This window comes from Xiphophorus hellerii, chromosome 7 (genome assembly GCF_003331165.1).
Source record: "Xiphophorus hellerii strain 12219 chromosome 7, Xiphophorus_hellerii-4.1, whole genome shotgun sequence".
In the NCBI taxonomy this organism is placed as follows: domain Eukaryota; kingdom Metazoa; phylum Chordata; class Actinopteri; order Cyprinodontiformes; family Poeciliidae; genus Xiphophorus; species Xiphophorus hellerii.
In genome coordinates, this window is record NC_045678.1 from 31,945,368 (window position 1) to 31,963,939 (window position 18,572).

At 44.0% G+C, this 18,572-nt stretch overlaps 1 protein-coding gene across 4 annotated transcripts; it reads left to right on the forward strand.

Annotated features, from left to right (window-relative positions):
• Positions 1–352: 352 nt before the first annotated feature.
• On the forward strand, positions 353–16,454 carry LOC116722861 (uncharacterized). 4 transcript variants are annotated; one of them, XR_004339847.1, is made up of 4 exons: positions 2,691–3,351; positions 4,117–6,938; positions 12,575–12,728; positions 12,888–16,454. XR_004339847.1 is itself a non-coding variant. In XM_032567221.1 (3 exons), the coding sequence occupies exons 1-3, from the start codon at positions 620–622 to the stop codon at positions 4,227–4,229; spliced, it is 744 nt and encodes a 247-aa protein (XP_032423112.1). In that variant the 5' UTR covers positions 353–619; the 3' UTR covers positions 4,230–4,475. The 4 variants fall into 4 exon arrangements, 1 of the variants encoding a protein (XP_032423112.1); XR_004339848.1 differs by having other exon boundaries at positions 4,117–4,299; positions 6,746–6,938; positions 12,575–16,454; XM_032567221.1 differs by lacking the exons at positions 12,575–12,728; positions 12,888–16,454 and adding an exon at positions 353–1,169 and having other exon boundaries at positions 3,271–3,351; positions 4,117–4,475.
• The last annotated feature ends 2,118 nt before the right edge of the window (positions 16,455–18,572 follow it).

Consider the following 18,572-nt stretch of genomic DNA (forward strand, 5'->3'; position numbering starts at 1 on the left):
CTGGACCTTCAGAACCAGCTCTGATGTCCGTCCAGATTGAGAGCAACTCTGTTAATGGCATCATGTCACTGACAGGGTCAATAGGTCACGATTAGGACCTTCCATTAGGTCATGGGTCAGAGGTCGTGCCCTCCGTCGATCTGAATGTTCGGCTCATGTTCACTTCTGACCTGAGGATGTTTTAGTTTTCTTTCTCTCGGTCCTAATGTGGACCTGCCTGACCGTGACCTTTGACCCCTGACCTGTAGATGTGGATGAACTGATTCTGGAAGTGATGAGTTTGTGTTTTCGCGCTCAGACCATTAAAGGCTGCAGCTTCAGCACTTTGACATGCTGTTGCCATGGAAACACTGATTTTCTGAGTTTCAACACTGAAGGACTGAACTTTGGTTTTGATTGTAACAAAAGTTCAGATCATGAAACCCAAATGCAGAGGAAGTTTGATCATCTCTAAATTAATATGTCCACAAAACACAAACACATGAAATCTGTTTTTTTATTTCACATAACACGTTTATAGTAATTTGAACAGAAATCTGTTTCTGATTCTGAATCCTACAACCTGAAAACTCCCGGCTGAAACCGACAGAGCAGCTGAGGACGCTTACGAAACCACCAGATGACGGAAAACAAGAAACTTTCTGTCCTCTGGCCAGAAACATCAAACCAGATAAAAGAGCAGCGAGCAGCAGAGAGCTGCGGCGCTCCAGTTCCTCCTGAATCCGCTTCATGTTTTCCCGGAGCTCCGGCCGTGAGACCAGGACAGAACCGCTTCAGGCCTTCACCCACACAGAACCGCTCTGTTCTTTCTTTATTACTTCCATCTGCGCAGATCTATAGAGCTACAGAAACAGAACCGGTTCAAACGGCCGGAGGAAAGAAGAAGACCAGAACCAGAACCACAACCAGAAAAGGTCCAGGAATCAGGCTGATAAAGGCAGAGGAGCTGAAAACACGCCACTGGTACCAGACCAGAACATCAGAACCCGGTACCAGAGCAGAACATCAGGACCTGGTACCAGCCCAGATCATCAGGACCTGGTACCAGACCAGAACATCAGAACCCGGTACCAGCCCAGATCATCAGGACCTGGTACCAGACCAGAACATCAGAACCCGGTACCAGACCAGAACATCAGAACCCGGTACCAGACCAGAACCAGCTGGAGGTAACCGTGTTTCTCCTAACAGCTGCCTGTGAAGCGTAACAGTGGCAGAAATCATGACAAAGTTAAAATAATCCAGTTAGTGCTAACAAGCTAACAGGTTACTGATGATTTCTGTCCGTTGCCATGACGACTGAACCTCATGTGGTCGTCATGGAAACAGCAGGCTACATGTCACCCAGCAGCTTCTAAAATCACATGTGAATAACTTTGTTCATGTGATTAAATTAAAAACATGGCGCCATCATCCTCCAGCCACTTCCTGTCACTCTCTTCTTCATGTTTTCCAGCAGTAGCAACATCCTGTTGATCACATGACTAGTGTGACGCAAAAAAGTGTTCACTCACTAATTTTGATAGACTCAGAAGAAACCATCTCATCCTAACGTTTATTTCCAATTTGACTTTTTTCCATTAAGTAAATTTATTTTTGTTATTCCAGTTTACACATCTGTATCGTCAACGTAAGCACAGCTACAGGAAGAACAACCATGACACACTCACTCATACCAAAGGTAATCTGGAGGTCAATTAACGTAACGGTCATGTTTATGGACTGAGGAACCCAGAGTACCCAGAGAGAACCCTACGGCTCTCCAAGCTAACCACATACGAAGCTAACTGTATGCTAATGATCTTTCTGCAGGTTAGCTAACTGATGATCAGTTAATCTAAGCCAATACATCATGTTAAGCTAGTTAACAAGAATATTAATGTTGTTACAATCATTACTAGTTAATTAATAAACTGCTGCTTTCCTCACTTTAAATCTATTGCCACAACAGAGATTGGTTGGGAGTGTTAGCCTAGCAGAGGGCAGCAGTGTTAGCTTAGCAGAAGGCAGCAGTGTTAGCTTAGCAGAGGGCAGCAGTGTTAGCTTAGCAGTGGGCAGCAGTGTTAGCTTAGCAGAAGGCAGCAGTGTTAGCTTAGCAGTGGGCAGCAGTGTTAGCTTAGCAGAGGGCAGCAGTGTTAGCTTAGCAGAGGGCAGCAGTGTTAGCTTAGCAGTGGGCAGCATTGTTAGCTTAGCAGTGGGCAGCAGTGTTAGCTTAGCAGAGGGCAGCAGTGTTAGCTTAGCAGTGGGCAGCAGTGTTAGCTTAGCAGAAGGCAGCAGTGTTAGCTTAGCAGAGGGCAGCAGTGTTAGCTTAGCAGTGGGCAGCAGTGTTAGCTTTTCATGCTATTAAACTGAATTTTGTGTCTCATCTGTGTGGTCTTTGTGCTCAGTAACGGTTAGCATACGCTGTTTTACTGAATGCTTCATGTTGCTGTTTCACATTTAATGATGTTTAATCGTTTCCACTCCAGCTCAGTTTGGCAGCTGGACTTTAGGTTTCATTGGGTTAGCTAGCAGAGCCTCCTGGACTGTAGCTGTTAGTGATTCTGTGTTTTTAGTTCTGAAAGAGAGCTGAGGCGATAAATCACCCAAACTTCTGAAAAACGAACCTCCTCACTTCAGAGACGACAGTTACGGCGCTGGACGCCGCCTATCTGCAGAAACTCAGCGACCAGCTGCACCACCATGCAAATCCTCTGTCCAGTCAAAGAATTCAGTCATTTTGAACATAATTTAATTTCACAGTCAGCCGTAGACGTGTTGTTTTTATTCATTTCATGTTGTTTCACCTGCCAGGAATTTTTTTAGCATGTGAAATTTTTTTTAACCAAAAACAATGACTGACCTGGTTGGCGATGTTGCTCTGCTGGATAAACTGTTTATGTGTGAAAATAGCAGTAAGATTACTCAACAGCTTCTGTATTTTACTGTTAAATTGGTGTAAAATTCCCAAAATAAGCCAAGAGCAGCGCCTGGTTAGCTTCACCCGTTCACCTGGAATTTAAACTACAGAGAGCCAGAAGTTTCCCAGACTGCTTTGCCAGTCTGCAGTATCACGGTGTAATTTTCCCAGAGTTCTTTGCGGTAACATGGTGTAATTTTCCCAGAGTCCTTTGCGGTAACATGGTGTAATTTTCCCAGAGTTCTTTGCGGTAACATGGTGTAATTTTCCCAGAGTTCTTTGCGGTAACATGGTGTAATTTTCCCAGAGTTCTTTGCGGTAACATGGTGTAATCAGGTGCAGAACTGAAACAGAGTTTTTCTGATCTGGAGGGAATGAAGCAGATTCTGATTCTGATGTTGGAGACCAAACAGCAGCGGGAACATCTGCAGACTCCCAACCAGAACAAAAAGGTAAGGGAAAGTAATTTTATTTATATAACAAACTTCAGCAACAAGGCAATTCAAAGTGACTTACATGAATTAAAAAGGAAATTCAAACAAAAATAAACCAAAGAAAGAGCAAAAGAAGAAAGACAATAATAATGTTGATAATTCCGGTTCTGAGTTGCTAGGTAATTTTTCTGGATTGTAAATTTGTTCTAACACTAGAACTACCAAAGATTCCTAAAATGGGAATCTTCGTCCAGGTACCAGAGAGGGGCCAGTTTGGCCCTCCAAGAGAGGGTGTGAAGAGGCGCCTTTGTTATGTAAATAAGGCCATTACTATCCTGTTCCAAGGACAATCAGCGTGAAAGTTGATGTAGTGAGTTTGGCTCTCCTCCCCCCTGCTCATCTACAGGGATGCTAATTAGACCATTCAGAGTCGTCAGTTTGGCCACATTTGGATGCTAATAACCCAGTTTGGCCCTCTCTCGGTAGCTCTAGGAAGATACCCAATCTGGCCCCTCTTGGTAGAGATAGGAATTTCTCAAAATCCTGGTAGTCCTAGTGCTAATCCCTGTTATGGATAGCTAAAGTTAAAGTGAGTAGGTATCGTCTGGACTTTCTAAGTATGTTCCAATTTTGTAAAAGTAATAAGTACTCCACAATTTCTAAGTAGTAATAAAAACTAAATGTTCTGGACGAAGTTTTCCTGGATTGTTTTCTCTCCAGCTCTCGGTCTTTTCCTCTGCTTCTCTCCCTATCCATTCTCACCCTGATTGCTCCGTTTAACAGACTGTCCTTCAGTCGGTGTCCGGTCTCCATGGCAACCACTGCTGGACCAAGCCATGGTGGCTTCAGCGACTGACGTCAGGGTTTCGCTCAGCATGTTGGATGAAGCTTTATGAACAAACCCAAACAAAAACATTGTCACCTGGATGGATGTTAGCTGGATTCAGGCGCGCTGCCATGGAGACGGTGGGTGGTGTAAACATTAATACTCATGGATGAACATCAGAGCTTATTGCAAATTTTCTGCAAAAATGGTGAAAACCATTGAGCTTAAGCGAAGCTAACTCCTGAGTTCCTGTAAAATCATCTGCGATCGATGGGAACGTATTTAAGTTCTTTAAAGAATAAAAATATTTGTGTCCTGTCTGTTTGATGGTTATTTTTTCCTTCTTTATTTAGAATTTTGACAGGATTTAATGAGGAAAAAGATTGCAAATTATCTAGGTAATTTTTCTAAAGCCAAAAAATACCCCAAAAATCGAGATTTTGATTGAAAAAAAAAGAATCAGGAGGATGATCTCTGAATGACGTCAGATGTAATTCAGGTGGAACGGAGGAAAAATAATGTCTCAAAATTAAAATAAAATGAATAATATTCAAGTCTCCTGATTAAAAGAAACTAAGGGTGGCGTTAAAAGAGATAAAAATTCAAAGAGTACAGTTGATGTTAGCAACATTCATTTTGTTTTCTTCCACCTTATTGGAGTTAAGGACATTTTACAGTTTTTCTCAGGCAGATGGACCGACTCAGTGTGTCACCAGCAATCATCCATGTTGGATGGATGTTGGATGGATGTTGGATGGATGTTGGATGTTCAGATAGGTTTTTTTTTACAGTGCAAGCGTGAATTGATCCAAAAACAAGCAGAAATGTAGAGAGCATGTAGGTCAGAGGCCCAAAGTGGCCCCTGAGGCCCCTGAGGTTCCGGCATCTTGCGTGTTTTAGTCTCTCCCTGGTTTAACTCACCTGGATCCAATGACGGCTCGTTAGAGGCCTAAGAACAACGTTGACCTGCTGAAAAGGTTGTTGGTACTGGGGACAGAACTAGAACCTGCAGGACTCCGGGCCTCCAGGACCCACTTTGGGCCCCTGATGCAGAATAAAAACACTCTGCAGTTTAATGCTCTCACTGTGAGGAGCTTTAATCCTCAGGATGTGACTCTGAAATGCGTCTCAAGTGTTTTTTCGTCACCAATCAGAGCGAATCTTTACTGTCCTGATCCGAGTCCTCCCTGCAAAACCAGAGCAGAACCAGAACCGGTTCTGCTCTGGTTCTGGTTCGGTTTTTACTGCAGCAGCAGCTCTTTAATGGGAATCCCCCGTTTTACTGGGAAACCAACAGCTGTGAAACACATCTGGCCATTAATGCAGTTTTTACTGTAAGATGTTTGGAACAGAAGACAAAGAGCTTACAGAGGAAAGCTGATCCGTTCTGGACGGATCAGGAAAAAATAGATTCTGTCAAAGATTTTGTGTTTTAGTGTGAAACAGAAACAATCTGGAAACGTCAGTTTCATTTTATATTCTATCTCTTCATAACATCAGACTCTTTCTATAAACACATCAGACTCCCACCAATAGGCACTTTAAAGGTTTCACTGCCACAAAATCACCAGAACCACCAAATCACCAGAACCACCAGGGTTTGTACTCAGAACCCTGAGACTAAAGCAGCTCCATCGACATCATTACAGGAAAAATCTTCAATAAAAATCATTCAGGAATCATTTCAGACATTGCTGCTAGCAGGACTGAATGTTAGGAACATGAAATGTTTCTGTCCCGTTTTATTGTCTTTAAATTGTCTTGAGTGGTTAAAGTCTCATCTACCAACTAGCCACAGTTTTACTTGTTTAACACGTCTCCCCATTCAACTAAACCATGAAGAAGAAACTAAGAGCTTCACTGATTCTCAGAGAGTCTGACATGTCAGGGACAGAGACGGAGACGGAGACGTCCCATCAGCCGGTCCGTCCCAGAAACCACCAAGAAGTAAAATAAGTTAATAAATAAAACTTGTAAAAAGCCCATGTGGAGTCAGTCTGACAGCTTTTAGCCATGTAGCAGCTAATGCTAATGTCAGCATCCACAGTAGCAGCTAATGCTAATGTCAGTATCCACAGTGGCAGCTAATGCTAACGTCATCGCCCACAGTAGCAGCTAATGATAATGTTAGCATTCACAGTAGCAGCTAATGCTAGTGTTAGCATCCACAGTAGCAGCTAATGCTAACATCAGCGCCCACAGTAGCAGCTAATGCTAATGTCCGCATCCACAGTAGTAGCTAATGCTAACATCAGCGCCCACAGTGGCTACTAATGATAATGTTAGCATTCACAGTAGCAGCTAATGCTAGTGTTAGCATCCACAGTAGCAGCTAATGCTAATGTTAGCGTCTTCTTCTCTAAAGAAGCTCTATGAATAATCAGGGTTTCGTGAAAATTTGGAAAGATGAATGGATAGAAAAAGGTTTTGCTGCATCCTGATGAAGAAACTACAGATTGAAACAGATTAAAAACTAGAAATATTTTTGTTGTTCAGCTCAAATATCTGTTCATTCAGTAATTTAGCAGCAAAGGGGCTTTTGAATTGAAGATGTTGCTGATTTTGTTGATCTGTGTTTAATTGCAGCTCCACTAGTTCTCCTGCTGCAGACCAGTGGAGGTTAAAGGTCACCTTCCTCAGCTCATGAAGCATCAGCAGCGACTCGGGGCGATGACATGTTGTCCAGGATCGCGGTTCGCTGCTCCGTCCTGTAATCTGACTTCCTGCCTCCTCTGCGTGACGCTGCGCTGGCTCCGAACGCAGCAGGACTGTTCGCCTGGTGAGCAGAAATTACTCGCAGATGTGAAACACGCTTACTCATTTCTACCAAATCATGGAAATTATATGTTCTCAAGGTAAACACGGCTCTGAGAGCGGGATGGAAAAGTCAACGCTCTGGGTGAGTCAGCTCATAAACATCTTCCAGGCAGCTGCAGAGCTAAACTCCCTACCTCTAAATCATCCACTGCTCCACTCACAGCTTCACGTTTCACCGCTTGGAGTTACTGTTGCAGGGTTTTCATTTAGCTCCACTTTCTGTTCCTGTTTTATTTTGAAGGTCTGGTTCTTTTATTCATCATTTCAAAGGTGAAATTTTCAACTTGCATGTTTGAAAAGTGAGCTGGAGCGATTCCTGAAATCTGATTTAGGAAGTCACATCTGACCATCAACAAGCTCAAAATCCAATATGGCTGCCGCTCAGACAGTGAAAGCTGCAGCAGTAAAACGTTTTTGTTCCGCGGATGTTTCATTTGTGTTTATTTCACTCAACAAATAGATGTGAAACTGATTCATCCATCCAGAGAGATCTGGTTGGACTACGCTACTTAGCAAACCAGGGCATAAAGTCACCACCCTGCCAGAGGCCCCCTGGGGCCCAGGGCCCCACCAGGATCCAGCTGAAGTCCTGTTCCTCCTGATGGTCCGGTCAACCTGGTTCTACTGGAACCAGAACTTCACCATCTGCTCCACCTCCAACTGCTGTGGCTCTGAGTCAAACCAACCTGTTCCCCTCCTGGCCTGTGGGGGCACTGCACCAAGAACCACTGAAGGAAACGACACAGAAACCTCTGAAGACACTGAGAGCAACTTCCTTCTTCACCAGATGGAAACAAGATGGAGGCGTCAGATTTTTCTCTTTAGTCTTTGGCTGAAGACCAGGAGCCATTTCTGCTGCTAGCGTTAGGCTAACATGTTAGCTTTGGTTGTATTTGCCCAGAATGCCCTGCGCTGTAGTCCACTTCCTGCTTTTGGAGCAGTTTTGGAGGTCAGAGGTCGAGTAGCGTTGAGTTGATGTTCAGCGGCGTTTTACTCTGAAACTTCCTGTTCTTCTCCTTCATGTTTGGACCACGATGCGCCATCGTTTCCATCTCAGCACCATGTTGGCATGAATCTACCATCGGCATGTCCGAGTTGCTGTGGCGTCGCCATGGCTGCCGGCTAATAGACGCAGGCTGTCCGTTAAAGAGCCTTCAATGGCGGCCATTGTTCAGGAACGTTGGTGAGTCAGAAAGCAAGCCGAGGAGCGGGGGGGGCGGCTCTGTGTGGCTGCAGCTGGCAGAACCAGAGGGAGACGTGATGCATCAGGAGCTGGAGAGACTTCCCGTCTCTCACCCTGAACGGGAGCCAGACGGACGGTTATGGCCGTCGCTGGTACAAACCGTATTTCAGTCACATTGCGCTTTACCGTTGTTAAATCAGAGAAGAAGTGTTCCTGTGTGAGTCGCAGTGGGCGAGGCGAAGGTGTGGTTGCTTGTTTCCATGTAGGAAGAGGAGCAGCAGCCTTCGTCGGCCGGCCATGGGAAAAAACAAGCCAGGGAACGGACTGGTTTCCAAACCAGAGCGGTTCTGGAAATATGTGTTCACCACGTGACGGGCCGCAGAGCCCGGCCGATTTCCCCGAAGAGCCTCGTTAAAAAGCAAACTCCGCTGCAGAGCCCGGCTCAGACTGACGATCCTTCACCCAGAAACATCTGAGGAACCACAAGTTTACATACACCCTGTAAAAAACCCATTTGCTCTGTGTTCAATCAGAACCAAACTTCGCTGGCTTCAGATTATTTCTATTCGCTCAAAGTCAGAAAAATCAGGAAGAACATTTTCAGTTGAGTTTCTCTGAATTCAGAAGTTTACATACCTTTGGATGATTGTCTTAAACTGTCTGATTTGGGTCAGATGTTCTGGGTTTTCTTCCTGACCTTTCTCCCTGTAATTTGCTGGAGTTCTGGTTCATTCCTCCTGACAGAACCGGTAGAACCGGGTCGGGTTTGTAGAACCTCTGGATGTGAAGCTCATCGTCCTTCGGAGTTTTAACTTCCTCATGATTTCTTCAGATGTTGCTTCAGTGTTTCCACATAATCCTCTTTCCTCTGGATTCCATCAGGATTCTGAAGCGGACCGGTACCTCCTGCAGTAAAACAGCCCCACAGCATCATGCTGCCACCACCACTCTTCAGTTAGGATGGTCCAATCGTCTTCCAGATGTATGGACGGTCATTACGTCCAAACGGTTCCACTGGCTTCTTCTTCGCTGAGCGGCCTTTCAGGCCCGGTTCGCTGGATGAAGACTCCGTCTCTGGCGGAGTTCCCGGTCAGTCTGGACGGTTTGGACCAGAACCGCCTCATGTCCTTCAGAGTCTCAGAAACTTCCTCTGATTTGTTTCAGCTGGATTCAGAACCTGATCCAGAACCGAGTGTGAATGAACTCGGCTTTTATTGGGTTTATTGTCTCACACTGACTGATGATCTGTCTATAAATAATATCACGTTATCAGAGCCGCGGTTCCGGCAGCGTCTCCTTCACCTCATGGTTCCTCATCATGCTGCTCTGTCTCTCACCTGTTCTGGTTCTGGTTGGACCCGGCCAGGATGCAGCAGTGCATCGTCTCCTGCAGCGTTCACCTGCGAATGAGTATAAAGTTCAAACTTGACTTTTTAAAGGCAACAAGTCAGGAAAAATAAACTTTTCGTCCCTTAAGTCCATCTGGCTGTGAGCCTGGAGTCTCTGGGAGAGCAGAAAATTAAAAACTAGTTTCTCCTGATGCTGAGTAGAAAGTTTTATTTTCTGTTTTTTCATGTTTTCCAACCGGTTAAGTATTCCATATTAGTTTTGAACTGTTGCATTAAAGTTTTGGCTGCAGAAATGCTAAACAAAGTCACAGACCTCCAGCTGACCAGCTTTGTGAATGCACCATTTTTAATGATTTTCTGTAGTTAAAGTCCAGATTTAGTTGTAAATGTTCTGACATCAGTGGGGAAAAGTCGACTTTGCTTCTTGGCTGAACGCTGCAGCATTCTCACCGGCTTCGTTTACCAGACGTGTTCAGTCGTGTTGTGGCTCCAACATGTCCGCCTGGAAGCTCCAGCTACAAACGTTTTAATCAGTAAAAAGTTTCTGTGCCGCTACATTGTCATAGCTCTGCTAACAAACTACAAAAATGGCCGACCGGGCTTGAAACGCTCTGTGACCTGGAGGGGGCGGAGTCTGAAGTGTCTCATTTGCATTTAAAGACACGGCACCAAAACGAGTTGCTCTCAGATACAGCTGAGGTCAAAGGTCAAAGAGGAGCCTGAGATCAAACCAAAATATGGAAGGTCAGCTTTGACTAGACCACAACTGGAGGATTTAGAGGGAAAAAGGATTTCAAAGCACAATGTGTCCAGATCGGTGATCCTGATCTATAATCAATCAAATCATTCATTACTGAGAGTTTTGTTCTTGTCTTCGGGTTAAATCTGCAGGCTGACGTCTCTGACAATAAGTTGATGACATCACGCAGTTCGGGTTGGGTCGAACAGAACCGCAGGAGGAACAAACAACCTCTGCCCGAGCTTTGATGTTTTCATTTAACGCCTGCCAGCATTTCTGAGGTTTTCTGCAGATTTTGGTTCTTCTCTTTATGACTGAGCGTGTCGATGTTGGAGCGTCACATTGGGCCCGGTGGGCTGGAACCGGGTCCAGGTGGAGGTCCAGGTACGGAGCGGCCCGTCAGAACCGGACTGTGGAGGGAAACCAAAGGATTTCTGGGACGAACCGCAGCTGGCAAACAGATTTTATAAGCCAACGTTTCTCCGCTGCTGCGATCATCTGCTCCTCATTTCTGTTTCCAACAAGTAAAACTGGAATGTTTTCACAGAAAGAGGAAATCTAAGTACACCCCATGATAACCTCTAACCTCAGCCCGGCAGCCATCTTGTTTCTAGACAGAACAGACTCTCAGCCATACTGGTTCAGGGTCATGACCTTTGACCTGGAGAGACAGAGATGGTGCTCTGAGCTGATCAGACGTCCAACATGTTTTCCACTTGGGAATAATCTTCACTTTTATCTTTTAATTAGTATTTTTCAATTCTATGTATTTTATTTATATTTCTTCATTTTAAGCAAAAACAATTTAAAAATGTTTTTAAAGATTTATTTTAATTAGTTTTATTTTTTAAATTATTTCATTATTATCTTAAGGATAAGGACTTCATGTAGTCTTGAGGTGACCTTTGACCCTTTCCAGCAGTCTGTCTGTCCTGGCGTTGTGCTAACAACAAGCCTGGCTCCAGATGAGTTTAACAAAATGAATCTACGTAGCTGAACGTAGACAACAACATCAGTAGCCTACAGGCTACTAGTTAACAAGCTTAAGGTGCTGTATTGGTATTAGCTAGTCCTCTTTTAGCTAACATTAGCTAGCCATCTTTTAGCTAACATTAGCTAGTCCTCTTTTAGCTAACATTAGCAAGTCATCTTTTAGCTAACATTAGCTAGTCCTCTTTTAGCTAACATTAGCTAGTTATCTAGGCATCTTTTAGCTAACATTAGCTAGTCATCTTTTAGCTAACATTAGCTAGTCCTCTTTTAGCTAACATTAGCTAGTCATCTTTTAGCCAACATTAGCTAGTTATCTAGTCATCTTTTAGCTAACATTAGCTAGTTATCTAGTCATCTTTTAGCTAACATTAGCAAGTCATCTTTTAGCTAACATTAGCTAGTCCTCTTTTAGCTAACATTAGCTAGTTATCTAGTCATCTTTTAGCTAACATTAGCTAGTTATCTAGTCATCTTTTAGCTAACATTAGCTAGTTATCTAGTCATCTTTTAGCTAACATTAGCTAGTCATCTTTTAGCTAACATTAGCTGTATCCAACAGCTTTACTGAACTCACTCTGTTAGTTTGGGGGAAACTGCCAAGTTCTTTGCGTTTTTCTGGTTTGCTGCCATGATTCTAACAAACCTGAGCTGCTCTGCCCAGCAGCAGGTCTCCTTCTGCCCACAGGTGTAAACTCAGCGTGAGCGTCGTAGCGCTCATTTTGCGTTTAAAGGCGGCTCGGAAAAACAGGTTACGACGTGTTAATAACGGATTAAAGAGTTTAAACTGCTGAAGACAGTGACAGAGGACACAGATATGGGAAGTGCAGAAGCCCCTACTGTATCAAATCGATATAGGAAGAACAGATTTGGCCACTCTGAGGTAAAAACAACAAACAGCTTCCAGTCCAGGGGGGCACGGCTGACTCTGTGGGTGGGCAATGCCCCCCAATGCCACCGGGCCTGGCTAACCCCCTGGAGCCTCCATGTTCCTCTCTACCAGATTCCTGCTGAGCTGATGGATGTGTTGGATCATCCAGGTGGATCCGGAGCCGTTTGGGTTCTGCTGGTTCTGGTGGCACCTCCCACTGCGACATAAAAGCCGCCTGTACTTCTGCCTCCTACACGTGTAATGATCACATTTTCAGTGTTTATCTGTAAAGATCCTTAGAAGTGGAACCGCTGGCTTTGATCAGGATGAGGAGGGAGGAACAAATAAATCGCCGTTCGGACCACAAACTGCCTCCAAGCAGCCGATGAAGGAGAAACAGAAACAGCTTCTAGAGTTTATCCCTGGAGAGGAAACAGGCTGTAAAAATAGTTTCTTCTTGTTTCAGGGAACGTCCCGTAGCAACCTCCAACAGCTCACAGCCAGCCGGTGAAAACGTCCGGCCGGTTCTGACCCAGTTAACACAGAGAAGATCTGCTGGGGGTTCAGCACCTTCAGGACGGCTAACGGAGGAAGCCATCAACTGTTGCTCTGGAAACCAGGTGACCCAGAGGGGGAACACCTGAGCAGAGACTGTAGCTCCTTCACTGATTCAGTATTGCATTTTCATCTCCCGTCTCCTGACATGATCTCAGGTTTTCTGTGATCATGTCAACATTTCCTGATCTCTGAGACAATTTATTGTTATTTTTATTTTACAGTTTCAGCACCAAAATTCAGACTCCTGTCCAGTCGGCCACTTCGTTTCTCCAGGATGTTATATCCACTGAAGCTAGCTACTGATCTGACTGAGGAGACCAACCAGCTCTGGAAAATGAGAAGAACGCTACTAGCTAGCATTAGCTTTGGGTAGGCTATGCTAGCATGCCTTGGTTGGTAAACCAATGGATCGCCTATTTCCTCCACTGTCCATTAGCACAGATAGGCTAGCATTAGCATTGGTTATGCTAATGTTAGAAACAAAACACATTTATCATTGATATGCAGAATCTGTAACATCATATATCAGCTGCCTTGATGACAGTTTACTGTAATCCAACGTGACACGAATCATAAACATGATGTATAAAACGGAGCTGAAGTTGGCTTCTGATTGGGAAAATAATGTTTCACAACCTTAAGTTATGAAAAATTAATTTCTACTCATTTATTGTGATTATGATCACAACCAATTATCTTTAACTGTTCCAGTTTACAAACTTCAACTCTCAGACTCCTCAAACATGAACTATTATATTATTCTACACTAAAAGCAGAATATTTATAGCCTAGCTTGTGATTGATGAAACGTTTATTTGATCAGTTAAATGTTCAATACAGAATGTTATTAGCATGTTCCACAAAAAACAAACCAGGTTAAAACATTCTGCTTTTAGTGTTGAATAAAGAAAAAAAGTCAGTTACGACAGGCCAGACTAGACATGCTAGTTGTTAGCCTGTTCAAGGCTAACATTAGCCCAGGCAGTGCTAATGCTAGGTTATCCAAATCTAAAGCTAGCATGTCTATGCTAATAGTCAGCAGAGTAAGTAGGCAATCCAGCATGCCTCCCTTGGCTTGCTAGTCATTAGCCTATCCAATGCTAATGCTAGTCATTAGCCTCCTTCTCATTGGCCAGCGCCGGTTGTTCAGTTTCTGCTGGCCAATCATTGATCAGGTCAGTAGCATCAGAGCGGATAAGGACGTTGGTGACCCCAGACTGTTCCTGGATCGTTGGCGGACGTTTGGTTCCGACTGTCTGGTTCTAGGCAGACGTGGGAGGAAGCCCGGTCCTCCGGAGGGGAACCAACCACACTGGACCGGACCGGACCAGAACCAGGACGTTTCTGTGGAGGCGGAGATCCCAGGCATCAGGAGTTCTCATCACAGAAATCATCTCTGCTCCAGTCAGAGAACCAGAACAGGTCCTGGAGGCGGTTTGGACCCAAACCGTGCTGCAGAAGAACTTCATCAGAACCTGATTTTATTTTTCAGAAATTTGACAAATTAAACTGAAACTGAAGCTATTTATGACCTTCTGAGGATATTTAAAGTGTGATATTTATTATTATTCCCCTGGTTTGTGTCCAGATTAACAACGTTTTGCTACAACCTGCTTCTGCCTTCCGAGTTTAGAAAGTTTATAAATGTTATAAAATGTTTTATTCAGAAAATCTCAGGCATCGTTTCCTGAGCTGCAGCTTCACTTCGTATTCAGCTGCAGCTTCCAGCGTCTGAACGTCCAGATGGTTTCACCGCCGCAGGAAATGAAGAGGCAGCCTTCATCCTCCTCTTCCTCACTGGATCTGTGGCTGGTTCACAGGCCTTTGACTAGGCAGGAAGTTGAATCTCGGGAAGCTCAGAGGTGACGATTCGTCTCGATCCAGAATCAGTAAATCTGAAGCTGGAAGCTTCGGCTTTATGATGAATCTTCGTTCTTCTTCCTGTTTACATTATTAAAATTGGAAACCAAAGTTCACTCAGGGATTTTAGTGAAAATAAAAACATTTAGCGACGGACGGTCATGACGGGTTAAATGATTTCTGAGACATCAAAACGAGAACGGCAGCGACTCCATCCCAACATTTAATTTATCGATCTCAGCCCGTTTATCTCAGTACATAAAATAAATAATAATCAGGAGGAAATGTGACGTTAAAATCTGTTTTCACCTAAAAGAGGCATTTTAATGTATTGTTTTCTGAAGGTGCCTGTTTCTACATATTAGTATCACTTTAAGACAAAAAACTGAAAAATGTTTGCTTGCTCTGTTTTTCCCTAAAATAAACTGCTTTCTAAAGATTTTAACTTTGTTATTTGAAGTTTAAACCTGGACTTCTTCACAAGAAGAAAAAAGATTACCGTATTTTCCGGACTATGAGACGCTACTTTTTTCCCACGTTTTGAACCAGGCGGTTTGTAGCTTTCCTGTGGATTTTTCTTCCACCACCAGGGGGCTCTGCAGCAGGAAGTGAATCATTGGAAGTCAAAATTAGAAATCAAAGAAGAAAGCGCTGATTTTCATTTAGAACAAGCTCATGCTAGCAGCAGGAACGACGGAGAAATGTATTCAAACTCATTTCCTCTCACCATGGAAACAACAGGAAGACGTTCATATGATGCAGCTTTTAAGTTGAAGGTTATCGATGTGGCAGGACAGGAGGGGAAAAGAGCCGCTGCAGTAAACTCAGCGTGAACGAATCCATGGTTCGGCGTTGGAGACGGAGGGCTGCGTCTTTAACAGCAGATTATTAGGATGCTGCCCTCTGCTGGGCCCTTGAGGAAAACCCAGAGCGGCGGAGAGACCTGCGGCTTGTAGTGAGGCGCTTATAGTCTGGAAAATACGGTACTAGGATCTGTTGGCACTTCTAAGATATATTTTACTCTGAAGTTTCTGTTTTAATCTGAATAGTAATTTCATTTATTTACCTGGAACTTCTTTTAAAAATGGTAAAACAACTTTTGTTCGTCGTAAGGTTCTGATCGTCATCAGAGAAAAGGAGCAGAAAAAAAAAGATTGGTGTTGTGATCTATGTGTTTCTGTGTATTTATTTCAAGTTTCCTGGGTCTCTGTGTTGTCCTATCTTCCTTTTGATTACTCCCAGGTGTGTCTCGTTCCCTGATTACCTCTTGTGTATTTAGTGTCACCTGTGTCTCTGTGTCTTGGTCGGGCCCTTGTCGGTATTTGCCGCTCTTGGCGTTTGTTCGTTCCAGGTGCCCAGTCTGTTTTCTTGTCCCTCGTTTACCGGTTGCTACCGGCGTCGAGCCCTGGCTTCAGTTCGGCTGTGCTGCCCAGCTTTGGGACCGTTTTTGGGCTGTGTTTATTTCCTGGATTATTATTAAACCACCATATCTCATCTCATCCTGAGCCTGCTGCGTTTTCCTCACCACCATACACCACCATTTCATGACAATTGGAGGAACTTTAACTACATCGACCTCAGTGAGTTTTACTGAGCTCTGGTAAAACGCATCCAAGATGGCGTCGCTAAAAACGCATCCAAGATGGCGTCGCTCCAAAGTTTGGTTGCGTCTCATGGAGAGACGTCCCGGGTTCAGCAGAACTTTAATCGAAGGAGGAGATTTGGCCCACAGCTGATCGCCAGGCATCGACGGTTTGATGCGTTGCTTAGCAACAGACGGGGGAGCTCACCTTAAACGTCTCAGGTAAAGTTAAACTGCATCTTGACGACTGGCGTCAGATTTCATATTAAAATGTTTAAATATTAAATGTAAATCTGTATCTCTAGATTATTATATCTGAGCCTCAAATACAAACTTTCTGCACCAATCAACAGGCTCCTGGCTCATATCTGACCTTTGACCTGTTCATTTTTGAAGCTGCTTATGCTGATTGGTTTTTAGTTTTTATTTAGTCATTAAAAATGCTGCACATAAAGTTATTTTGTTTTAAAGCTCTGGTTCCATGTTAGAAATGTTAAATTAAAACCTGAACTTCCTCTGAAGCGGTTCTGAAGTTCTGTCCGGCGCCGGAGCAGCAGAACCGACCCGCAATCTGGAAATAAAATCCACAGGAAGGATTTCAGTGCTGATCAGAACCGCGCTCTCCTGATGAGGAACATGGCCGCCGTCATGTGACCAGAGGAAAACAGTTTGACCCTCTGCAGACCTCTGGACTTCTGGACCCGACCTCTCTGCAAAAACGCCATAATTCATCCCTGCTGGACGCTCACACGCCTCCCGGTTCTCTTCACACGCCGACTTCAGTGGAAAACAGACAATTATTCTCAGCTGAATTTTTTACTCTACATTTTTACAGGACAGGCAGTGAGGTCCAGAGGCCCGGTTTGAGTCCACTGATCTCTTAATCATTTTCATGTGGCTTCATGTTCTTTCAGGGGTCCAGGAAACGGGACGTCCTGTTACCATGGCAACTGATTCCTGGTGGTTAGCCTGGCGTCTTCATGCTGACGAAGCCTCAGCTACACATAACGGGATTTCTGGGAAACCAAATGGATTTTTATGCGTTTTGGCCTTTAATTCACATAAACTCTGTTTTATATCACTAAAATTAAAAATGAATAAAAACGTCGACCAAAGAGATTTGAGAATTTTCCTTATTTGTGTCTGAAAGAGGAAAATGGAGGCCAAAGGTTGAGAGGTCAGAGCCTGACAGTCTGCACCACATACTGCGACCATGACGACCGTTTGGCCAAGATGGCCGCTGTCAGAGGGCTGCTGATTTCTACGTTGGCTCAGCTTTACAAACCCAACTCAGAGCAAAATGACTGGATGAATTATACGGTTGTAAATTAACGGTTTTAATAGTTTCTACATGCGACCGGAGCGCTGCCTCCAACGTCCCATTTATTTAACCAACTAACTTTTTACAGTGTGCAATGTCAATGCTTTATGCTATTTTCTTCCCTAAATTTTGTTTACTTTTCTCAGAAGTAATAATCAACTTGAACACATTACCATCCTTCACTTTATTAATCCTGGTTAACACAATTTACAGTTTTTAAAGCTCTGACTGACTTTGACTTAATGATCAAATTACAAGACAAATATAAAATTAAAATGACATTATTCCAACTTTAACCTCTGAATTCCCACGCTTACTGAACAAAGAATAGTTTCTCTAGCTCACTTTACTCTCAGCTACTTTATGAGTCACTAAATAATAGAAACGGAATATTACTCAAAAACTTTTAAAACGAGTTAATCCTGAACCTCGGCTGATAAAAAATAACGCTGTTAGCAGGAAGGTGAAGAGAAACCGCGCCACAGCGCCACCTACTGATAAATAGGAAAACATCTTACAGAGAAGCTCTGGTGCAGGGGTCTCAAACTCCAGGCCTGGAGGGCCGCAGTCCTGCAGTTTTTAGATGTGCCACAGGTACAAAACCCTGGAATGAAATGGCTTAATGACCTCCTCCTTGTGTAGATCAGTTCTCCAGAACCTTAATGACCTAATTATTCTATTCAGGTGGTTCAGCAGAGGCTCATCTAAAAGTTGCAGGACTGCGGCCCTCGAGGACTGGAGTTTGAGACCCCTGCTCTGGTGTGTTTTTATGCTGAGCTGACCTGAGGAATAATGAAACAGGAGAGCGATGACGACCCAGCGCTGCCTTTAGCATCCATGTTGCGTCTGAGTCAAACAGGAAGTGCGCCCAAAACCGACCTGGAAGCAACGCTCCCCAAACAAAGGTTCCGCCTCGCCACTTCTGTTCCCCCATTAACCTCAGGAAAGCATTAATGCAAACAAAATATAAATCGTTCATTTCGCTCACATGAGCCAGCAGCCTGGATCCACCTGGATGTGATATTTGTGCTCAAGCTGTGTGTGTCTGTAGGGGTGTACTTATTTTTCATGGTGCTGTAGGGTTATTCTTCACAGATAAACTTTATACAAACTCCTTACAGCTGCTCTAACAAACAAACTCAC

Bases quoted from the DNA above. Each gene is read 5' to 3' on its own strand.
- LOC116722861 (XM_032567221.1), top strand. From the start codon at position 620: ATGACGGAAAACAAGAAACTTTCTGTCCTCTGGCCAGAAACATCAAAC. The intron at 1,170-3,270 runs GTAACCGTGTTT...TCTGATCTGGAG, and splicing joins CAGACCAGAACCAGCTGGAG to GGAATGAAGCAGATTCTGAT. The intron at 3,352-4,116 runs GTAAGGGAAAGT...TCCGTTTAACAG, and splicing joins CTCCCAACCAGAACAAAAAG to ACTGTCCTTCAGTCGGTGTC.